Raw genomic sequence first — 23345 nt, forward strand, 5'->3', positions numbered from 1 at the left:
GGGAACTAACAAGTCCTTTACTACAATGGTTTATTAGGGGTTTGATAGAACACTTAGATTTTGTCCTTATTTATTTGCTAATAGTGGGTATAATGTAATAAAAAAGTAAGAAACTCCACAAAATATTTGACTGGCAGGGTTATATTTACCTTACCTCATAGTCATTCCTGGTTTGTTGTCAAGAAAGCTCAATGATGCAGCATCATTATTTAAATACTTGTTGTAAAAAAGTTACTGTATGCTTTGATAAAATGACATGAATATTATTTTCCTTTATGCTAAATTCTCTTCTTAGATTTGATTAAAATAACGAACGAGCTAGTTCTAGCTTTAATATAATCGTTAAATTCATTATTTATGAATATCAAAGTTATTTAATAGTAATCTCACCGCATTTTGTGCACAGCTGAACCTGACAAACCACATCTGGATAAAGAAGAGTCCTTCGTGGAGGGAACACCTGCCATCTTTAAGTGCACTGTCATACACACCTGTCCCACACACCAGCCAACTATTGAATGGAGTCGTAAAGATGTTAAAACTCGTTCATCCTATAGGGACCAGGGCCATGGAGTATGGGAAGTGGAGTCCCTCCTAACCTTCACTACCACAGAGCAGGATGATCACACAAACATCACCTGCACTGTCACTTATTATGGTGACAGAAAAACTGCAGTCACTAGCAAGATATATGTCAAACGTAAGACAACATAAAGTACTGTAGGTTGTGTTTTCTTAATGAAATATGTTTTTTAGTTAGGGCTGATCAAAGAATATTATAATATTTTTTATAAAATGGGTTGTGGGGAGTGTTCGCTCAGTGTGTGTCTCAGGCTCTGAGTTACTGATCAGAAGGTCGATGGTTCAAGCTCTGACTTCACCAGGTTGATGCTGTTGGGCCCTTAAGCAAGGCTCTTAACCCTGTCTGCTCCAGGGGTCCATATAATGTCTGACCCCGTGCTTTAACTGCTGCTTACTAACAAAAGAAGCTAGGATATGCAAAGAATAAAGAATTGCACACAGTAATGTACATGTGACAAATAAGGTCTGAACTGAACTATTAAAATCCTGGTTAACTCCAGAAAAAAAAATACTGCTGATATTGGCATAATTTTTCAAAAGTTAAATAAAGTTACATGAGAGCTATAATTTGACAATTTTTTCTGATGTGAAATGCATCTTAATAAACAGCCTAGACATAGCTTGTCAATGAATAAAATGAAACAGGTTACAGGAATGATATAGAACCTATTTAGAAAAGACCAATTATTATGCAAATTATTATTTTATATAAACAGTACCCTTAAGTAAAATGCAAAGTGTGTAAGTCACTTGAAAAAATAATTATGTGCCTTTACATAGCTCAGCATTTTTTTCAGGTAAGGAGAATTTCTTTCACATCATTGTTCCTGTGGTTGCTGTGTTCGGGACTGTCATTTTATTTGGAACTGCATGCTTCTTCGTGACCAAGAGATACAAGTAAGTCTGAATTAAGTTTTTGTTTTTGCAGGTATATTGTACTTATGTACAATAATATACTTATGTATATTGTACTTTATGTTGATGGTTTACACTTAATGCATTAGTTTTGTATTGCTTGCATTCAATTTGCATTGATTGCACAGTACGATATGCGGTGAAATGCTTATAGTACAACCGCCAGTGACCTTAAAATAAATATGTAAAAAATAAATATGGATAAAAAGAAATACTAAAGAAAATAACTTTAACTAGTAAAATAATATATAAAATTTGAAAGTGGCAATGGTTGTGCAAATATGCATACAATTGACTTATTAAAGTGTCTTGTGCAATGGTCCAGAAATGAAAATATAAATATGCTGTGCAAGTGTGTATGAATGTGTCCATGATTGTCCAGTCAATGTTGGGAGTTTCAAAAAGATGTTATTAGTCCTGTGTGGTGGGGTGATTGAGAGACCTTATAGCCTGCGGGAAGAAGCTCCTCCTCAGTCTCTCTTTGTTGGCCTTCAGGGAGTGGAATCACTTCCCAGACCGCAACAGAGAGAATAGTCCATTGTTGGGATGGCTGAGGTCCTTCACGATCTTCCTGGCTTTGGTCCAGCACCGCTTGCTGTAGATCGAGTGCAGGTCAGGGAGCTCGGTGCGGATGATGCGCTCTGCTCATCGCACCACCCTCTGTAGAGCTCGTCTGTTCTGCATGGTGCTGTTTCCAAACCAGGTTGTAATGTTTCCCGTCAGGATGCTCTTTATGGTACAGGACCAGACGGCATCTCAGGACCAGACGGCATCTCAGGAGTAGAAATTCGGCAGACGGCATCTCAGGACCAGACGGCATCTCAGGAGTAGAAATTCCTGAGCACCTTAGAGGGCAATCTGAAGTCTCTCAAGCGTCTGAGGTGGTAGAGACGCTGTCGGGCCTTTTTCACCACGGTGTTGATGTGACAGGACAATGACAGGTCCTGCGTGATGTGAACACCGAGGTATAGGAAGCTGTCCACTCTCTCCACTGGGCTCATGTTAATGACGGGGGTCTGGTAGTTTCTCTCCTGCTTTGTACTAAAGTCTACTATCAGCCCCTTTGCTCTGCTGACGTTCAGGAGAAGATTGTTCCTCTGGCACCAGTTCTCCAGATTTCCAATCTCCTCTGAGAGTGAGTGAGGCTGAGACATGTCCGCCCATCCTTACTGCCTGTGGTCTGCCAGTCAGGAAATTTAAGATCCACTGACACATTGATGAGCTGAGTTCCAGGTGCTCCAGCTTGGTGGTAAGTGTGGAGGGAATTGTGGTATCAAATGCAGAGCTGTAGTCGATAAATAGCATTTTCACATAATTCCCTTTCCAAGTGTCCAGGTGAGTGAGCGATGTGTGGAGGAGATGAGAGATTGCATCGTCTGTGAAACGGTTCGGGCGGTATGCAAACTGTGGTGGGTTGAGTATGTCCGGTATTTCCAATCTCCCTACCGAGGTGAGGGCTACAAGGCAATAATCGTTAAGAGGAGCAGGATGAGGTTTCTTCGGGAGAGGAACAATGATGGACTCTTTAAAGCATGTGGGGATCACCCACTGAGATAAAGAGACGTTGAATATCTCAGTAAACACAGGTGCTAGCTGGTCTTTACAGGTGTTAGCTGGCCTGCGCAGGCTCTGAGAATACGACCTGAGATGCCGTCTGGTCCTGCTGCTTTCCTGCTTTCCTGGTTTTCAGTCTCTTAAAGGCTTTCCTCACGTTGTGCTTGGTGATGATGAGCGTGTTTTCGTGCAAGTGTGTATGGCACTTGCTGAGTACTGGCAGTGTCTTCCTATCTGCAGCCGTTAGCGCTGCTAGCATTAGCATTGCTAGTGTTAGCATCGCTAGCGTCTTTAGCTGCAGCCTCGAAGCAAGCATAAAAGGTGTTCAGCTCGTCTGCCAGAGTCGCATCCGCGTTCTTCATACCGGATGTTGGTGCCTTATAGTCCGTTATTGTTCTCAGTCCCTGCCACAGGCTCCTAGAGTCACTCTGTTGGAGTTGTGACTCTAGTTTCCTTCCATAGCACGGCTTCGCCTCTTTCACCGCCTTCCAAACGTTATTTGACGCAGCTTTGTACGGGTTCATGTCCGCCGACGCAAGTCCTGCATTGTGGGCAGCGGTGCGAGATCTCAGAGCTTTGCGGATGGTTTTATCCACCCACGGCTTCTGGTTGGGAAACGTTCTGATAGTCTTTTTCTCCACGGTATCATTCACTAGTTTCCCGATGAATCCCACAACCGCTTCCGTATTCAGCTGACGTTATTGGAGCTCTTTCGGAACATGTCCCAGTCTGCGTCATCAAGTGCGTCCTGTAACGATCGGTGCGGCCACCGATTGGTCTGTCCAGCGACGACCTGCCTTTGAACGAGAACTTCCTGTTTCAGCCTTTGTTTTTTTTTTTGGCATAAGGAAGATGGCGGCATGGTCGGATTTACCAAATGGAGGGCGGGATTGTGCCTTCTAGCCGTCCTTGACTGTAGCGTAGCAGTGGTCCAGTGTCCTTTCGCCCCTGGTGGGGCAGATGATGTGTTGATGAAAGTCCCGGTGTTGTGTTTGGTGCTGTGTGAGTACCTCATGCAGCTCGCACGTCCGCTTGTGGTGGAATATAAATGGCGCTGATTATGACCGATGTGAACTCCCGAGGTAGATAAAAAGGATGAACACATGATGGACAGTAGTTTCAGATTTGGTGTGCAGGAGCATGTAAGAGGAACAACACCCGCGCTGTTGCACCAGCTGCTGTTCACCATTAAGCACACACCGCCTCCCCTTGACCTTCCCGAGTCCCGTGTCCTGTTCATGCGGTGAACCGAGAAGAACTGGATGGCGTGGTCCGGCACCGCTGGGTTCAGCCATGTCTCTCTGGAACTGTATCCTGGCCCTGAGGTCATCGAGCTTGTTCTCCAGTGACTGGACGTTGGCGAGGAGGATGCTAGGAAGAGGTGTGCACGGGCTCTCAGCCTGTTTCTGATGTCGGCTGGTTTCCCTTGGGGCCGCCGCTTCGCGTCGCGTCCTTTGTTCTCCCTCCTTAGAGTATACTGTATACTTTAAAAGTATAGCCGAAAAGAGTGCCTTGGCTCTCCAGCACAGATGTTGTGCGGTTAAATTCGGCTGGATTAATTTTACTGGCTAGATTAGTCTGTTATGTGGCAGAGTAGAATAAGAGAAATCCAAGTGCAGTTGGTCAGAAGGTGAAAGAGAGGATAAAAAGAGGTGAAAATTGAGAAAATGAGAATTTGGCAACGTGAAAGCTAGGAAGCAAAAATGCAAGAAAATTGAGGCAAGAAAGGCACACAATGATTCGGCACAGAAACAGTGCGCAGTGCATACTTACATGCTGGAGTAATCAGCATTGGATGCGAGACTGGTGTGCAGACAGGGTAAAAACGGCGACGTGGGAAAGAGCACATGACAGATCAGGTAAAACATGAGCATGTGGGGAAAATTTCTCAGGGAAGTACTTGCCAATCGGAATGCAGCACTCCTAACCACAGGCTAATATTTAAAAAACTAATGAAATAAAATAAAATAAATTAAATACTCAATATTTATTTTCCAAAGCCACAGGGAGCCGCAGCAGAGGGATGAAAGAGCCACATGCGCTCTAGGGCCATGGGTTGTTGACCCCTTGCCTAGTGGATAACTGCTAAAGGCTAACCCAGTCATCTTAGGTTTTTAGTGGGCTAGGTTAGCCATAAGTAGTTAAAAGTTAAAACTAAAGATTAGGTTTTCTGTTAGCAACTAGCAGCTAACTACTCATGACATTTTACTTATGCAATTTTTAGCTCTTTGTTGTTTTTTAGCTATTACATTGCAAAATATTAGGGATGTCATACTGAATGAATCATGCTACATATCAGCCTGAACATGAATAGGACACGCTTAATAAGGTCCCGCGTCCTGATTGGCTTGGACAAACTAACACTGGTAGAACATTTCTGAAAAAGGAATGGTTTTTCAGAAAGAAAATCAGTAATTATTTATATGATCTTTAATGCATTATCAGCCAGGAATACATACCTTCATCTAAAGTAGGTAATTTGTTGTGGTCAGAGAAAAGGGGGAGCCAGAGCTGATCGGGAGTGTGAGGTGTGTGAGAGAATCCCCCTTGGATGTAACACCGGTCTCTCTCTCTCTCTCTCTCTCTTTATATTTTAATGGTACATTTTTTTTTATAAAACAAGTAAAGTATTTAAGCATTGATTTAATACTTAATTGATTTATGTTAACATAATGTTTTTCAGCAAAAAGCAATTTTTAGTATTTAGTATAAGACTAGATGTTCATTTAAATCTAGATAAATATTAAAAGAGAATTTTCATTGTTTAACAACTTCAACCATCCTTTATTTATTTATTTATTTATTCATTTGGTTTTCTGGTCATATGCACAATGAACACTATGTAGTTAGCTATGTAATTTTTCTAAAGTAAAATACCCTCTAATATCCACAATTTCCCATTAAAACCTCCTTTTTTGCCAAGCCAATTTATTCTACACTTATGTTTGTATTTTTTAAATGGATGCTAGTGTAACTTTGCCTTAACAAATAACTGCAATAAACATAAGCAGTAAATTAATAAAAACCTACCTCAGATCAATCCATGCCTTCTTGGGAGGCAAAACAATCACTGTACCTCTTTTTATATAAATCTTTGCTTAGTCCACCATATTGAAACATTAACTGAGCTGAGCCAGGAGCACTTATCCTCAATTTCCACATTGCAATCTAGTGGCCAATTCATCTCCAGATACCGTAGCTATAAAGTAGCAGATGACTGTTTAGCATAGTTCTTGATTTTTTTTTTTTAAGTAAAGATAGGCATTTCATTTGATATACAATTTAATATATAGTCAAAGGCTAAACAAGAGAATTCACCCTTGAGATTTTCAAAGGTACCTTGGTCAGGTCAGGTCTTAATTATTATTCCTCAGGGCCTGGTTGTCCGATAACAAACACTTTAAGCGCGCAAAGAAGACTCTTAAGATATATCTTACGTAAGTTAATTACTTTTTTGAGTGTGTTTCCCAAACTGTCCCTTAGAAGTCTTTTTAAGTTGCTGCCTCTTACGTCCAATGTTGCAAGGCGCTGTCTACAGTGAAAGTATTGAATTAGCTGACATCGATTGCTCAGAAATCCTTTTGCATGACAGCGTTAAGAAAAATAGCACTTTCTATTTAAATTAAACATTGCACAAAATTCTTCCAATAACGTTTACCTTATCAATAGCATTCCATAATACAGTTGCTAATATTTTCATGTAACCTGTAGTGGCTTATACAATCATGGTTGATACACAAACTGCTGCGGTCTTCTATATTTTTTCTTCAGTTAACTTTTGACAGAGATATTCTAATGTGTAGGCCTATGATACTTTAGGAGAAGCATGTCAGTGGTTGGGGTTGTATAGCGCACTTATGTAATAAATACGATGAGATGACAGAGTAGAGGTTTTAAGCATTACAATCACATCACAATCTCATTTAACTAAATCAAATTTTATCATAAAATAAAACTTGTCAAAAGAAAATTCCATCCAGTCATGGATGATGGCTAATGATCAATAAAACATATTTTAAACAAAAAGCAGCAAGCAGCTGGACATCGGGACGTAGAGCTTAAGTATGATGCGTTAGCCCGCAAGTGCAGGTCTGAGCAGGTCACGAAGCTCCATAATCTGTTGCCTTGGAAGGCGAAACTTTTTTAAAATAGCCACCTCAGGCAAAATATCAAAAGGGCTGAAGTTTTGCCTAATGAAACAAATTTACATGAACCACACGGCTCCGCAGACGGCGCCATCTTCGGTTAAGCACAACAACACGCTGTTTTGCCATATCTGTTGCTTTCTGGACGCCACCAAAATTACCCATTTTTATGATCTTAGCCACTTAGAGCCCAATTGTTTGCCACCTGTTCAATATTAAAAGTGATTGCCAATTTTAATGAATTAGTCTCATTAAAAAAATAGGCTAATTAAAAGGCCCTCAATTAGTTCTGATATAAAATAAAATAAAATTCTTAAACAGCCCTACAGTATATTCCGTCATTATTATGTCTTTGATGACATGGCATAATGTGCTTGCATACTCAGTGGCCCCGACTAGCATCTTGAACTAAAACAACGCTAAAAGTAAGTTAAGATTGGTCCAGACTAACCTTACGAATGGGTGACTTACCTAAGATACTGTATACTATACCTAAGAGTATGAACATTTCAGGAATCGCACCCGATAGATTAAAAAAGAGGTTAAGGGACAACTTAAGAACTACTTAGCGATAAGAAGCTTTCGGGAAACTGGGCCCTGATTTTTACTCCTGCAAAAGTTTCTCAGTAACATAAAACAAAATTTGTAATTATGTAAATCTCATAAAATCAGCCATGGACTGACAAAGACAAGGCATAAAAAGATTTCTGTTCCTTTTTTTCTATTTCTTCTTTACTATAGGAAAAACTAAACCTCTCTCATATCTACTGCAAAACCAAGCTCATATCTAATTGCAAGATGCATTTTTTAAATGTATCATTCAACTTTTATATAATCTACTATTTTACTTAATAGAATACTGTAGATACAGATTTTTTATGATTTTTTGCTGTAATACTTTTTTATATTTTCTTCACAATCAGGCAACAGATCCAAGATCTCCAATCCAGAAATCCAAATGGGTAAGCAATAATAATAATAATAATAATGTAATTTGACTATTTTGTTATTTTTAATCTATTGGTGATTAGTCTACATAAATTAATAATGTAGGAGGTTAATAACTGTGATTTTACGACTCTGTGGAAAAAAATATTCTAAATGATAAAAAATATTTGAATGAGAATACTGTTCAATTGTATTTGCCATTTGTATTTGTCTAGAGCCACCCCTCACTTATTCATTTTTTGCATCCAAAGAGAAATACTTTTTTTGCATTTCTAATGTAGTCTTGAGGAAAAGTACTCCAGGCATTAATAAACATGAAACATAACATTTTTAAATTGTATCCTTAGTGACTTTGCAGCCTGTCACGGAATAATAATAAAAATAAAATTCAATTTAATGTGAAAAAATGTGGTGGCTCGATACTTTTGTACAGTACTGAAGATACAATGCATCTAAAAAAAAAGAAGGCAAGGTTAAACTTATTTATTCTAGACTTATTACATTTAAAGTGAAAAACTTAAAGCCTTGACTTGAATTTTGAAAGACTTGAATTTTGAAAGACTTGAATTTTGTTTGAATAAATTATTATTGCTACATTTCTGGAAGTTGAGTCATTGTGACTAGACTTCTTTCTGGTTAGGTCAAAATGTTTCACTATTCATCCAAGTAACTTTTTCAACCTGAGGCAAGGTTGGTAGAATTCCACATATTTGTATTTTCCAGGGTCAACGATTCTCCCCTGTCTGAAAAGGCTCATTAGGTGAACAACAGATAAAGTGAGAATATGAATGATTAATTAGAAAGTAGGGGAGGGATAGAGTTATTAAGAAGATCAGTAATAGAGGATAGGGAGAATCATCAAGACATAATGACCAGAGAGAGAGTGGGGGGAGTCCTTAGGCATGGCTTTCCAGGTGGACCTGTGAAGAGGTCTTGGTTAAGGAAAAGGAGCATAAAAAATATGACAGGGTATACAGTAAGACCTACAAGTCTGTTGCCTCTATGTCCAAGATTTGTACATTATTATCCTGAAATATGTGTCCTTTGTCCTTCAGGTAAAGTTATACTGCTGATTCTTGTCCAGAGATTATGTTTTTTTTTTTTTTTTTGTTTTGGTACATCCTCCTATGTAGAGCTTGATTAGTCTACCCAATTTAGATCTCTGAACACTCTTTACTGTACTGTACCGCATATATTATTTTGCTTGTTATGTTTCAGTGTCCAGGTGTCTATTTTTATTAAAGGCCAACTTACAGTAGGATATCCCCAGGCCTTGAGAGCTGTCTTAAGATGCCTGTATTCCTTTCTATTTATATGCGCTGTTTGTGTATATAAAAAAGTCAAAGCTGGCTACGATAGAAACAATCAGAACCCCACTGCACCACAGCCCATTAAACACAGGCCCAGTAGGCTAAAAACAGGTCTCTGACCAGTTTGGAGGTCCCAGCCTCCAAACTCCCCAGATCACAGTCAGATTGAGCACCTATACACTATATACAGTGGGACCTCGGATTACGAGCATAATTCGTTCCGGAAGCGGGCTCGTATCCCCAAAACACTCGTAAATTAAAGCAAATTTTCCCATAAGAAATTATTGAAATTAAAATAATTTGTTCCACAGCCCAAAAAAATAAATACATAAAAATAATTAATGAAAATATAAAGTAAAAATATAACAAATTAACCTGCATGTTACCTTAAAAAAAAGTAAAGATATATCCCGACCAATAAGTCTTTCCATTTATGCACACAGGCGCTGTGTGTGTGTGTTCTTTCTCTTGCGCTGCTGAGTGTGTGTTATATGTGTCGCGAGCGTAATTTGACACCGTGCCGGTTGTGTGTGAGTGAAGCACCTCCTCACATTAAAGGAGTGTGAACCTGCGCGGTGTCAAATTAGGCGCGCACACACTCTGCAAGGCAAGAGAAAGAAAAACACACACACATAACACACACACACTCAAACACTGACACACAGTAAAGGCGAGAGAAAAAGAGAGCGTGTGTGTTTGAACAGGCTAGGTGTCAAATTATGCGCACACACATAACACACACACACACTCTGCAGCGCAAGAGAAAAAACACATACACACACATAACACAGAAACTCAAACACTGACTAACAGTAAAGGCGAGAGAGAAAGAGAGCGTGTGTGTGTGAACCGGTGGTGTCAAATTATGCGCGCACACACATAACACACACACTCTGCAGCGCAAGAGAAAGAAACACACACACATACACATACGAATTGATTATACCAGTAAGAGACGAGCACTAAGACCCAGCAGGAGAGATAAATACCCGCAGCGCCAGAGAGAGAAAAACTGTTGGCTCAGTTGTGATGACGCGACGCTCGGTGTCAAAACAAGAAGCGTATGCGTTATACATGATACTCGGAGCTCGTAAACCATGACAACGCTCGTTTTTTAAGTCAAAATTTATTAAAAATCTTTGCTAGTCTTCCGGAACACTAGTAAACCACGTTACTCGTAATCCGAGGTTCCACTGTATAGGGAAGATGCCCATGCAGGAAGTCAGTTCTTCTAAAGCTCACCTAAATGTTGAAGAAGATGAAGGGGTAGATTATGGTGCAAAAACAAATGCATTTTATTTTCCTACCATGTAAATTTACACATAAAAATCCTTTGTATATAAGTTACATATTTTAACGAACATATTATAAAAATCTGTGGCAAAACCGATTTGTTCCTCCAAAGTTTATATTCATAAAAGCCAATTAAATAATTTTGCATGTGCATAGTTTTTAAATTTTTATATAACAATTAATTCTGTATATTACTTCTCCATATATTCTTTGTGTACCTGATTCTAAGTTATAGATAACCACACCTGTCTTCATTTCCACTGAATGCACTGCATTCAATGCATGATTTTTTTTAAATAAATTGACAGACTTGTGTGTTCTGCAATAAACTACACTACAGTGTGGTTTATTATTCTAAAAATATTGTAAATTATTTATTTTTCTTTAAAGGGTATGGAGTCGTCTCTCCAGAATGTCTCATAGGTAAGCATGCACTTGGTTATGCTTACCACTCTCATTATGTTAACTTATTTAGATGCCATTGTAAAGGTACAAGGGTAGGTCACTGGTTATGGTGTTGAATTACTAAAGGGCTCAGGTTGAAACACCACGATGTTGCCACTGTTGGGCCTTGTATAATGAGAATAAAAAAGCAAGCAGCAGCCCTCTGGATAAGGGCTGCTGCCAAATGCTATAAATGTTGAGATGTACATTTCCTATACTTTCAGTATTGACTTATCTGGGTGTTTTACTCTTATCAACAGGGTCAGGTCAGTTGGATGGATGAGGAGTATGAAACAGTGCCTGATTTTTTCACAACTAATCTAAGTAGACTTATCTGTTGCCTGTTTTATAAATATACAGCCCACAATAATTTCATTGTAATACATGTATATATATATATATATATATATATATATATATATATATACAGTATATATATATATATATATACAGTATATATATATACAGTATATATATATATATATATATATATATACAGTATATATATATATATATATACAGTATATATATATATATATATATATATATATATATATATATACAGTATATATATATATATATATATATATACAGTATATATATATATATATATATATATACAGTATATATATATATATATATATATATATATACAGTATATATATATATATATATATATATATATACAGTATATAAATAAATATATATATATATATATATATATATATATATATATTAAGCATGTCTTTTACAATTTAATTATTGTAATATATATATTACATTATATACATTTGTGTGTGTGTGTATGTGAATGTTCGTTTGTTTGTTTGTGTGTGTATTTAAATTGTATATGTGAATTTACTTTTTATGTGTATATTGAAACTAAGAATTTAATCTAAAACTACTCCTGGCTATATATATACACACACACACACACTTAACTAAAGGATTATTAGGAACACCATACCAATACGGTATTTGACCCCCTTTCGCCTTAAGAACTGCCTTAATTCGATGTGGCTTTGATTCAACAAGGTGCTGAAAGCATTTTTTAGAAATGTTGGCCCATATTGATAGGATAGCATCTTGCAGTTGATGGAGATTTGTGGGATGCACATCCAGGGCACAAAGCTCCCATTCCACCACATCCCAAATATGCTCTATTGGATTGAGATCTGGTGACTGTGGGGGCCATTTTAGTACAGTGAACTCATTGTCATGTTCAAGAAACCAATTTGAAATGATTCGAGCTTTGTGACATGGCGCATTATCCTGCTGGAAGTAGCCATCAGAGGATGGGTGCATGGTGGTCATAAAGGGATGGACATGGTCAGAAACAGTGCTCAGGTAGCCCATGGCATTTAAACGATGTCCAATTGGCATTAAGGGGCCTAAAGTGTGCCAAGAAAACATCCCCCACACCATTACACCAACACCACCAGCCATGCACAGTGATGGATCCATGTTCTCATTCTGTTTATGCCAAATTCTGACTCTACAATTTGAATGTCTTAACAGAAATCGAGACTCATCAGACCAGGCAACATTTTTCCAGTCTTCAACTGTCCAATTTTGGTGAGCTCGTGCAAATTGTAGCCTCTTTTTCCTATTTGTAGTGGAGATGAGTGGTACCCGGTGGGGTCTTCTGCTGTTGAAGCCCATCCGTCTCAAGGTTGTGCGTGTTGAGGCCTCACAAATGCTTTGCTGCATACCTCGGTTATAACGAGTGGTTATTTCAGTCAAAGTTGCCCTTCTATCAGCTTGAATCAGTCAGCCCATTCTTCTCTGACCTCTAGCATCAACAAGGCATTTTCGCCCACAGGACTGCAGCATACTGGATGTTTTTCCCTTTTCACACCATTCTTTGTAAGCCCTAGAAATGGTTGTGCATGAAAATCTCAGTACCTGAGCAGATTGTGAAATACTTAGACCGGCCAGACTCGTCTGGCATCAACAACCATGCCACGCTCAAAATTGCTTAAATCACCTTTCTTTTCCATTCTGACATTCAGTTTGAAGTTCAGGAGATTGTCTTGACCAGGACCACACCCCTAAATGCATTGAAGCAACTGCCATGTAATTAGATAATTGCATTAATGAAAAAATTGAACAGGTGTTCCTAATAATCCTTTAGGTAAGTATATATATATATATATATATATTCTTTTTTAGGCCAGGAGTAGTAGTAGTTTTAAAACTTAATTTAATGATTGCTAGTGTAACTTGGCCTTAACAAACCGTAACTAAAATAAACCAAATTTTTTTGTTTGAGAAAAAACCTACCTCAGGTCAATCCATGCCTTTTTTAGAGGCAAAACAATTTTTGTACCTCTTTTATCTGAATCCTTGCTAAGTCCACCATATTGAAACACTTACTGAGCTGGGCCAGGAGCATTTATCCTCAATTTCCACATTGCAATCTAATGGCTTATCCATCCCCAGATGTACAATGCTAGCTACAATATAGTGTTTTACCTGCATTTTTGCAGGCAAACTTGAGCCGTTTCATTTGATATGAAATTAAGCACATAGTCAGTGGCTGCATAGGAGAATTCACATGACAAACTACATATAATTATTTGTATAACTGTTTGAATTAACATTTGTAATTGTTGCCAAATCTGATAAAATCAGCCATGAAGTGACAGATAAAGGCAAAAAAAAGTCAAATAAGGCTAATAAGTAGACATAACTTTGAATTCAAAGTACATCGAGGACATGTTGCTTTTTTTAATTGTCTTTTTTGGTTCCTTTTTTTTTGTTCCTCCTTTACTACAGTAAAAAGGAAGCCTATATTTAGCCTCATATTTAAAACTGCAAAATGCATTTTTGTTATTTTCCATTATTTTCCATTCGTTTTTTCACACTTTTAATTTAACATTTTACTCAATTAAATAAATACTAAAGCTTTCACATTCAGCAAAGTTCATCCACAAAGACTGGTATTAGACTAACAATACAGGTTGTCTATGTCACGATCTGGGTGTATTGGCAGGTGTTGAACGCCGTGGGCGGAAGGAGCAGGCATAGAGGCAGAGGGGTGGTGTAATCAAAAAAGAGTCTTTTTAATAATAATTAAACAAAATATAAAGATACAAACAAAGAAACAAACAAACTTAAATGATACTTAACTTTGTGCTGACAGGGGCTCTCTGGTAAGACACAGACAGGGCAAGACACTTAACACGCCCTGCGGCGAGACACTTAACACGCCCTGCGGCGAGACACTTAACACGCCCTGCGGCGAGACACTTAACACGCCCTGCGGCGAGACACTTAACACGCCCTGCGGCGAGACACTTAACACGCCCTGCGGCGAGACACTTAACACGCCCTGCGGCGAGACACTTAACACGCCCTGCGGCGAGACACTTAACACGCACACATAACAGGGGGACAAACACAACAGGACATAAACGAGGTGTGGAGCTGAAACTGGACACTAGAGAGGGACGGGAGACACTAGAGAGGGACGGGAGACACTTAAAGACGAGACGAGAGACCAAGAGAGGGACAGGACGAGGGCTAAAGACATGGCAATCAGCTAGGCATGGCTTTTAGCTAAACATGGTTAAGCTAAGCTTAACCATGGCAGTCAGCTACACATACACCTAGCTAAGCATGTCTTTAGCCCCAACATGCACTAAGCTATACTTACCTAATAGCTAAAACACACTAGGGAATAGGGGCTCAGAAACACAGACAAGGATACCCAGTGGCTAGGCGAGGCAGCCCTCCAAGACTAAGGGAGGCAGCACTCACAAGCTAGTCGTTACTCCCAAGCCAGGAGGGACAGCACTCTAAACCTAGGCACACTGGAACACTAGGGGTAGAGGAAACACAGGACAGCTAGAGACACAAAGGGGTTAAGGCTAGAAGCATGCTAGTTACTGTAACACAATATAGATCTTAGCTAAGCACGCTCCTAGCCCCACACACACCTAACTACTTACCTGCTCTAGCTAACCACAAGAACACAGGAGGACAGGACTGAATCAGCTCCACTAACACAGACACACAAAACATACACAGAGACATTGCCGGTAAGAGAGCCCAAGTCAACACAACTAAAATCAAAGTACAAACTAAACATAAAACTAAACAGAACAAAAGCCCACACATGTGACAGTGGTAATACCCAAAAATGCTCGACCCAGTTTCCCAGTCTAAACAGCTATTTATAGATTGGTTGATGGCTACCTCGGTTCAGGTGTGCACTGCATCACCTGACCGAGGTGCCTGCTGGGAAACTGAGTCGGCCAACAAAAACTACAAACTAAAAACAGTGACCTCTAGTGGAGGACCCTTACAGTACCCCCCCCCTTAAACCGCTCCTCCGGAGCGCTATTGGTGGTCCCAGGGCACTTCCCTGGTGTCCCTTCACCCGACCCCGACGGGCTAGCTCCCATAGTCAACTGTGTGGCAGAGGCAGCACCGGATCGCTGTTGTAGGCCGGGCGGAGGGGGCAGCACTGTATTGCTCTGAGAAGTAGAGCCCCTGAAGACAGTGCTGTGTTGTTCCCCAATCCGGGCGGCCGATGCAGTACTGGCTTTTCCTCCGCCGTGCAGCGGTGGGTGCCCGACATCGAAGCCGGGTGCTGGACGCTGTGCTGGGGTGTCGCTCCGAAGGCGGTGAGCCTTGAATAAGGGCTACTGGACGAGGGTGGGGGCCTCCACATGAGGCCTGCTGGTGTTGCTGGGACCTCCTCGAGCTGCAGCGGTGGCCTCCCCGTGAGGCTCGGCGCGTGCTGCAGCGGTGGCCTCCCCGTGAGGCTCGGCGCGTGCTGCAGCGGTGGCCTCCCCGTGAGGCTCGGCGCGTGCTGCAGCGGTGGCCTCCCCGTGAGGCTCGGCGCGTGCTGCAGCGGTGGCCTCCCCGTGAGGCTCGGCGCGTGCTGCAGCGGTGGCCTCCCCGTGAGGCTCGGCGCGTGCTGCAGCGGTGGCCTCCCCGTGAGGCTCGGCGCGTGCTGCAGCGGTGGCCTCCCCGTGAGGCTCGGCGCGTGCTGCAGCGGTGGCCTCCCCGTGAGGCCTGAAGGGTGCTGCAGCTGTGGCCTCCACGTGAGGCCTGAAGGGTGCTGCAGCTGTGGCCTCCACGTGAGGCCTGAAGGGTGCTGCAGCTGTGGCCTCCACGTGAGGCCTGAAGGGTGCTGCAGCTGTGGCCTCCACGTGAGGCCTGAAGGGTGCTGCAGCTGTGGCCTCCACGTGAGGCTGCCGCTTTAGTCCCAGCCCCCTCTGCTATGCCTTGGTGGGTCGAGCATTCTGTCACGATCTGGGTGTATTGGCAGGTGTTGAACGCCGTGGGCGGAAGGAGCAGGCATAGAGGCAGAGGGGTGGTGTAATCAAAAAAGAGTCTTTTTAATAATAATTAAACAAAATATAAATAAAGATACAAACAAAGAAACAAACAAACTTAAACAATACTTAACTTTGTGCTGACAGGGGCTCTCTGGTAAGACACAGACAGGGCAAGACACTTAACACGCCCTGCGGCGAGACACTTAACACGCCCTGCGGCGAGACACTTAACACGCCCTGCGGCGAGACACTTAACACGCCCTGCGGCGAGACACTTAACACGCCCTGCGGCGAGACACTTAACACGCCCTGCGGCGAGACACTTAACACGCCCTGCGGCGAGACACTTAACACGCCCTGCGGCGAGACACTTAACACGCCCTGCGGCGAGACACTTAACACGCCCTGCGGCGAGACACTTAACACGCCCTGCGGCGAGACACTTAACACGCACACATAACAGGGGGACAAACACAACAGGACATAAACGAGGTGTGGAGCTGAAACTGGACACTAGAGAGGGACGGGAGACACTAGAGAGGGACGGGAGACACTAGAGAGGGACGGGAGACACTAGAGAGGGACGGGAGACACTAGAGAGGGACGGGAGACACTAGAGAGGGACGGGAGACACTAGAGAGGGACGGGAGACACTTAAAGACGAGACACACTTAAAGACGAGACGAGAGACCAAGAGAGGGACAGGACGAGGGCTAAAGACATGGCAATCAGCTAGGCATGGCTTTTAGCTAAACATGGTTAAGCTAAGCTTAACCATGGCAGTCAGCTACACATACACCTAGCTAAGCATGTCTTTAGCCCCAACATGCACTAAGCTATACTTACCTAATAGCTAAAACACACTAGGGAATAGGGGCTCAGAAACACAGACAAGGATACCCAGTGGCTAGGCGAGGCAGCCCTCCAAGACTAAGGGAGGCAGCACTCACAAGCTAGTCGTTACTCCCAAGCCAGGAGGGACAGCACTCTAAACCTAGGCACACTGGAACACTAGGGGTAGAGGAAACACAGGACAGCTAGAGACACAAAGGGGTTAAGGCTAGAAGCATGCTAGTTACTGTAACACAATATAGATCTTAGCTAAGCACGCTCCTAGCCCCACACACACCTAACTACTTACCTGCTCTAGCTAACCACAAGAACACAGGAGGACAGGACTGAATCAGCTCCACTAACACAGACACACAAAACATACACAGAGACATTGCCGGTAAGAGAGCCCAAGTCAACACAACTAAAATCAAAGTACAAACTAAACATAAAACTAAACAGAACAAAAGCCCACACATGTGACAGTGGTAATACCCAAAAATGCTCGACCCAGTTTCCCAGTCTAAACAGCTATTTATAGATTGGTTGATGGCTACCTCGGTTCAGGTGTGCACTGCATCACCTGACCGAGGTGCCTGCTGGGAAACTGAGTCGGCCAACAAAAACTACAAACTAAAAACAGTGACCTCTAGTGGAGGACCCTTACAGTCTAATTTCAAAGTCTCACATTGATGATATTGTTAAATAACCTCTTGCAAAGATGATTGAAGAATCTCTTCAGATTTCTCCAGATATCTTTCTGGCATAATTATGATGACTGCTCCTGAAAACCAAATATTAATTGAATCAATCAATTAATTAATTAATTAATTAATTAATTAATTAATTAATTAATTAAGCTTTATTTATTTAGTTTGAACAAATACTTATTATATATCCTCTTTTGCTTTAAAGAGGCTATGGAAGAAGGCAAGAGCCTGAAAGAAATGTTAAGTAAGTATCTATTATGCTTCTTTCTTAGCATAAAAATTGTATTAAAGAAACCACAGGTAAACTCATCTAGCAGTTGACAGTAAAATTATGAGGTAGGGACAACCACATGTAAAAACTGGTTTGTTTTAAAGACATCATAAAAAAAGACAAAAAAAAAAGATACATACGGTAACTGAATTATCAGTTTCTGACTTTAATTTGTTAAAATATGCTTAATGAAGGTTACTTCCTGTATTGTAGGTGTAGGTCATATTTATTGTTTACCTTATTTCAGCTGTCTAATATAATACAGAAGCTGTAAAAATGCTGTATATAAAATCTGAGTCGTAAAACTTCTTTTGGTTAAATGAGACACAGTACAATAAAAATATTCTAATATTTATGTTTAAAGGCCAAACAACAGTGCGAGTACTGTATCAGGAACGGCAGGATTCTCAAAAGCCCGCTTTCCATCTCCAAAGAGGTAGAGTACTAAACATACATTGTATTATGCTGCACTAGTCCATAATATACACCCAGCCATTTGCATTGGGCAGCAAGGAAGCTCACTCGTCTTTCCAAGTTCCTTTTTAGCGGTGAAAAACGCAACAATACTATTACATCACTTACCTCACTATGGCCCAGTTTAAGTATACATCAAAGGTGGACCAATCAGCAATCTGACAAGAAGAATTTACCTCTCGAGTCTTGGTCCGAATTGTTCATTCTTTAGCCAAATGACTCCCATGGACGCTATGCAGTGCATTACATAGGACACAGAGTTGAGCGGTTATTATGAGTCTTGGTCTGAATCATTCATTCTTTTGTCATTCTTTTGTCTTTTTGACTCTCATAGAAGCTAATAGTGTAAAGGAACGAACGATCCATACTGCGTTCCATTCCTAAGTGTACTTTATAGGGTGCTCCCAATCGCTGCTCCGTTTGCAGTGAATCGGTAAAGGGAAGTTCCCTCGATAAAACTCTGAACACTGAGCAGAGCAGGCTGATACAGAGAGAGAAAATGGATTTTTAACGTCTCTAATGAGACTTGCTTTTGCTTAACACGTGCACTGTACACCCGCATACAGACACAAAATAAAATGTTTTACACAGACACACGTGGTCACAGTAAACAGTACACGCGTACACGGATGTTGATTATACCAGTGAGAGATTATACCCAGCAGGGGAGACGATTACCCACAATTCCGCAGCACAAGAGAGAGAAAAGCCGTTGGCTCAGCTGTGATCACATGACGCTCGGCATCAAAACAAAAAGCTCATGCGTGATACATGATACTAGGTACTAATAAACAAAGATTTATTCATTTTTAAAGTAAAAAATTTATTAAAAATCTTTGCTCGTCTTGCGTAACACTCGCAAACCGCGTTACTCTCAATCCAAAGTTTTACTGTACTTTACTTAGTACTGTACATAGTGATTTAACTTTGCTAATTAGTTATGCTAATTTATTTATAAATACATTCAGATAACATTCAGTCAAATAAATAATAATTAGTTAAAAAATTATGCTTTCTGTGTGGCTAAAAAAATCTTTCTTTTTTTATCAAACGTTAGTGAAAAAAAAGCATACAACTCACAAGGTGGAGTATGTTTAGATGTAAGTAAATCCCATCACATCTCCTTTATATTGGTCTGTTTAAATGACCACTTACCATTTTATGATGGTGTTTATTACATAGATTTAATGTTTTCATCATAAAAATAATAAAATAAAAGAAAATATGTAATAAAGAAAGGTGAATTTTGAATGGAAAAGCAAATTACCAATATTTTGTTAAATCATATTTTGGCTGCTTTGGTTAGATATTTAGTACTCTGCAGCTTGTAAAATCTTTATGCTTATTTTTTTTTTTTTTACAGGATGATGGTGATGACTATGCCAACGTGGGTGACCTTAATGTTTATGGAAATATCTGATGACAAAAATATTGTTATTATTTTTCAAATGGAATGTTTGAGTGTAAAGTGTCTTTACAAGAGAAACGTTGACAGAGACGTTGTTTTCCATTGTAATGAGAATTCTGTTCATGCTTTGTACTGTATGTGCAATTTATTAAATGAAAAAGCTGATCAGTCTTTATTTGTTGGCAATGATACCAAGATTTTTGCATATTAGAAACTTCTCCTAAACAACAAGAACTTTATCACAGATTATTCTGTTTTTGACTTTTTTAGCAGGTTGAGTGTTAGTTCCTTTTACTGAGTAGTGATTAACCAAATTACATTTACACCCACACAACTATTCTATCCAAGCATCAACTTCTGTACAGTACATCACAGAAATATGCTTATGATAATGAGGAGAATTAATTTACGAATAGACTTATGGACAACAAACAAACACAAACAAATTAGTGACTTTACCAATAATACAACTGCTAAAGTTTTTTATTTGTTTTTTGTTTACCATTAAAGTGTAAAAAGTGTTAAAAAAATAATACACTGACTGTAATATTTTATTTGTTTTTTTATTATATACTGATTTGTATAATCACAATAAATAGAACAGGTTTCCTATTTAAAGTTATTTATCATTCTTTTTATTATAATATATACCAAAAGTAATGAATTATAATCATACCTTAAAACATACTTGTACAGTTAAATAAAGTAAAGACAAAAGAAAATACCATATATGAAAAAAAAAAAAACACCTAAATATAACTCCACATCCGTAACCATATACTTTATAACAAAAATAAGCTTGTACATATATTAGTTTATTCTGGTCTATCTAGCAGTTTTCAGGAAGTGGGAGGCAACAGATGATTGTGCTGAGAGTAGTAATTCATGGGTGCAAATTATTTCCATGCAATAAAGATTAATTCATTAAGATACAATGCATACATATTATACTGCCTGATTCATTCCATTGTACAGTATGTGCATTTGTGTGAGTGCATATGTGTTTAATCGTATTGCACATTTTTGAGGTTTCAAAACAAACTTTTACACCCTATGTTTGCAGGGTGCGACTGGTAAGAACATAAATATGAAAAAAAAAGCAAACATTACAAAAGTAGCATGCTCAGAAATGTCACTAATAAGTGATATGCAATGTGTGTTAGAAAGTGCTTTAGACAAATATATGATTTGAACACCAAAGATTATATACTATATATATAGTTTATATACTTATTATATACATAGATATATAATACATAGATTATGTATTCTGATACCATCATCCTGTCATTTATGTAAAAAAAAATTATGTATGTACAGTACACTACCTGGTCAAAAACAGTGCACCCTGAATTATTTAGTTTGACTGCCTTAAGCTGAAATGGCCAGTTTATTTGTAAAAATGATTCCTCATGCCCCCAGAACCACTTGTTTGCAATTGAGACATGGAATATATACTGAACAAAAATAGAAACGCAACACTTTTGTTTTTGCTCCCATTTTTAATGAGAGGAACTCAAAGATTTGAAACGTTTTCTACATAAACAAAATAACCATATCTCTCAAATATTGTTCACAAATCTGTCAAAATCCGTTACGATGAAGAACTGGAGTCAAGTCGAGACCCCAATGAGGACGACGAGCATGCAGATGAGCCTCCCTGAAGAAATTCTTTGGTTATGCACTTCGATTGTTTCAGCAGCTGTCCGAGTGGCCGGTCTCAGACGATCATGGAGGTGAACATGCTGAATGTGGAGGTCCTGGGCTGGTGTGGTTACACGTCGTCTGCGGTTGTGAGGCTGGTTGGATGTACTGCCAACTCCTCTGAAACACCTTTGGAGACGGCTTATGGTAGAGAAATAAACATTCAATTCACGAACAACAGCCCTGGGGGACATTCCTGCTGTCAGCATGCCAATTGCACGCTCCCTCAAAACTTGCGACATCTGTGGCATTGTGCTGTGTGATTCAACTGAACCTTTCAAAGTGGCCTTTTACAGGTGGCCAGTCTAAAGCACACCTGTGCAATAATCATGCTGTCTAATCAGCATCTTGATATGGCACACCTGTGAGGTGGGATGGATTATCTCGGCAAAGGAGAAGTGCTCACTTTCACAGAGTTTTGGCAGATTTGTGAACAATATTTAAAAGATATGGTTATTTTGTGTATGTAGAAAATTTTTTAGATCTTTGAGTTCATCTTATAAAAAATGGGAGCAAAAACAAAAATGTTGTGTTTATATTTTTGTTCAGTATAGCTGTCATCAGCGAAGAATAATCTATTGATAATAAACTGGTCATTTAGTAAATTCTGGTATTGAGCTGACTCCATTTTATTTTCAGATAATATTGCTTAGCCTTAACCTGACCAATTGAACCAACAACAGGTCATAACACTGCCTCCAAGCACTTGTACAGGTCATAAACTCATAAACATTACTTCATGCTCTTCCCTTCTTAACCTGATGTGCCAATATTGTATAGGGTCAATCTGGACTCCTCAGGCCACATGACCATTTTCCATTGTTTTCAAGTGGTATGTTTATTCCCCCTGTAGAAAATTTAAGCCTTTTTTTCTGATTAGACTCTATGGCCTATGGCCACCAAGCTGTTTAGTCCCAGTCCTGTGAGTTTCTAATGCAATGCTCTTACTGCCATTATTAAACATAGATGTATTTTATACTTATGTTTTACCATACAACTTTTTTTTTTACTATACAACTTTACAAATGTGCAAGTTAACTCCAGTCATGGTCATTCGTGATTTTATTCTGATCACGTCTCTCACAAACTTGACAGTTTATGATTATAATGCTAATGCTGTAGGTTCTTAACCCAATTCCATTGATAAGCAGTGTATGTAACAGGTACAGTATGTGTCTGATTGATATTACTGAGGATGAGACAAGGCGTGCCATTATTTAAGAGGCACCAGAGATGGGACTATTGCTGTCCTCCATAAGGGATGTACCAGAATAGGTGAGGTTTTATTAATTATTCAAGGTGCAAACAATTAAACATCAAACAATTAAACATCAATTAAACAATAACAATTAAAAATCCTGCTGAACATTTTAAATTTTAGAGCCAATAGATTTACCATAAATAATCAACAATTCATTAAAATAATTGCATTAAAATCTAACAATATTTATTTATATCCACATCC

The 23345-nt window shown here is 39.6% G+C and overlaps 1 protein-coding gene and 1 long non-coding RNA gene across 2 annotated transcripts in view; both read left to right on the forward strand.

Moving 5' to 3' along the window:
• LOC128533468 (myelin-associated glycoprotein-like) overlaps positions 1-11529 on the forward strand; it is a 28805-nt gene extending 17276 nt beyond the window's left edge. The window contains exons 4-8 of the mRNA XM_053507739.1: positions 407-700; positions 1380-1479; positions 8120-8158; positions 11138-11170; positions 11452-11529. Coding sequence (XP_053363714.1) covers positions 407-700; positions 1380-1479; positions 8120-8158; positions 11138-11170; positions 11452-11515 — 530 coding nt within the window. The 3' untranslated portion in view covers positions 11516-11529. The remainder of the gene's footprint in view (positions 1-406; positions 701-1379; positions 1480-8119; positions 8159-11137; positions 11171-11451) is intronic.
• A 6697-nt stretch (positions 11530-18226) lies between these two features.
• On the forward strand, positions 18227-20636 carry LOC128533605 (uncharacterized). Its single transcript, XR_008361365.1, has 4 exons — positions 18227-18267; positions 18659-18730; positions 19826-19868; positions 20132-20636. It is a non-coding gene; the product is annotated as an uncharacterized LOC128533605 (long non-coding RNA).
• Positions 20637-23345: the final 2709 nt, after the last annotated feature.

The sequence above is a fragment of the Clarias gariepinus genome, chromosome 11, assembly GCF_024256425.1.
Source record: "Clarias gariepinus isolate MV-2021 ecotype Netherlands chromosome 11, CGAR_prim_01v2, whole genome shotgun sequence".
In the NCBI taxonomy this organism is placed as follows: domain Eukaryota; kingdom Metazoa; phylum Chordata; class Actinopteri; order Siluriformes; family Clariidae; genus Clarias; species Clarias gariepinus.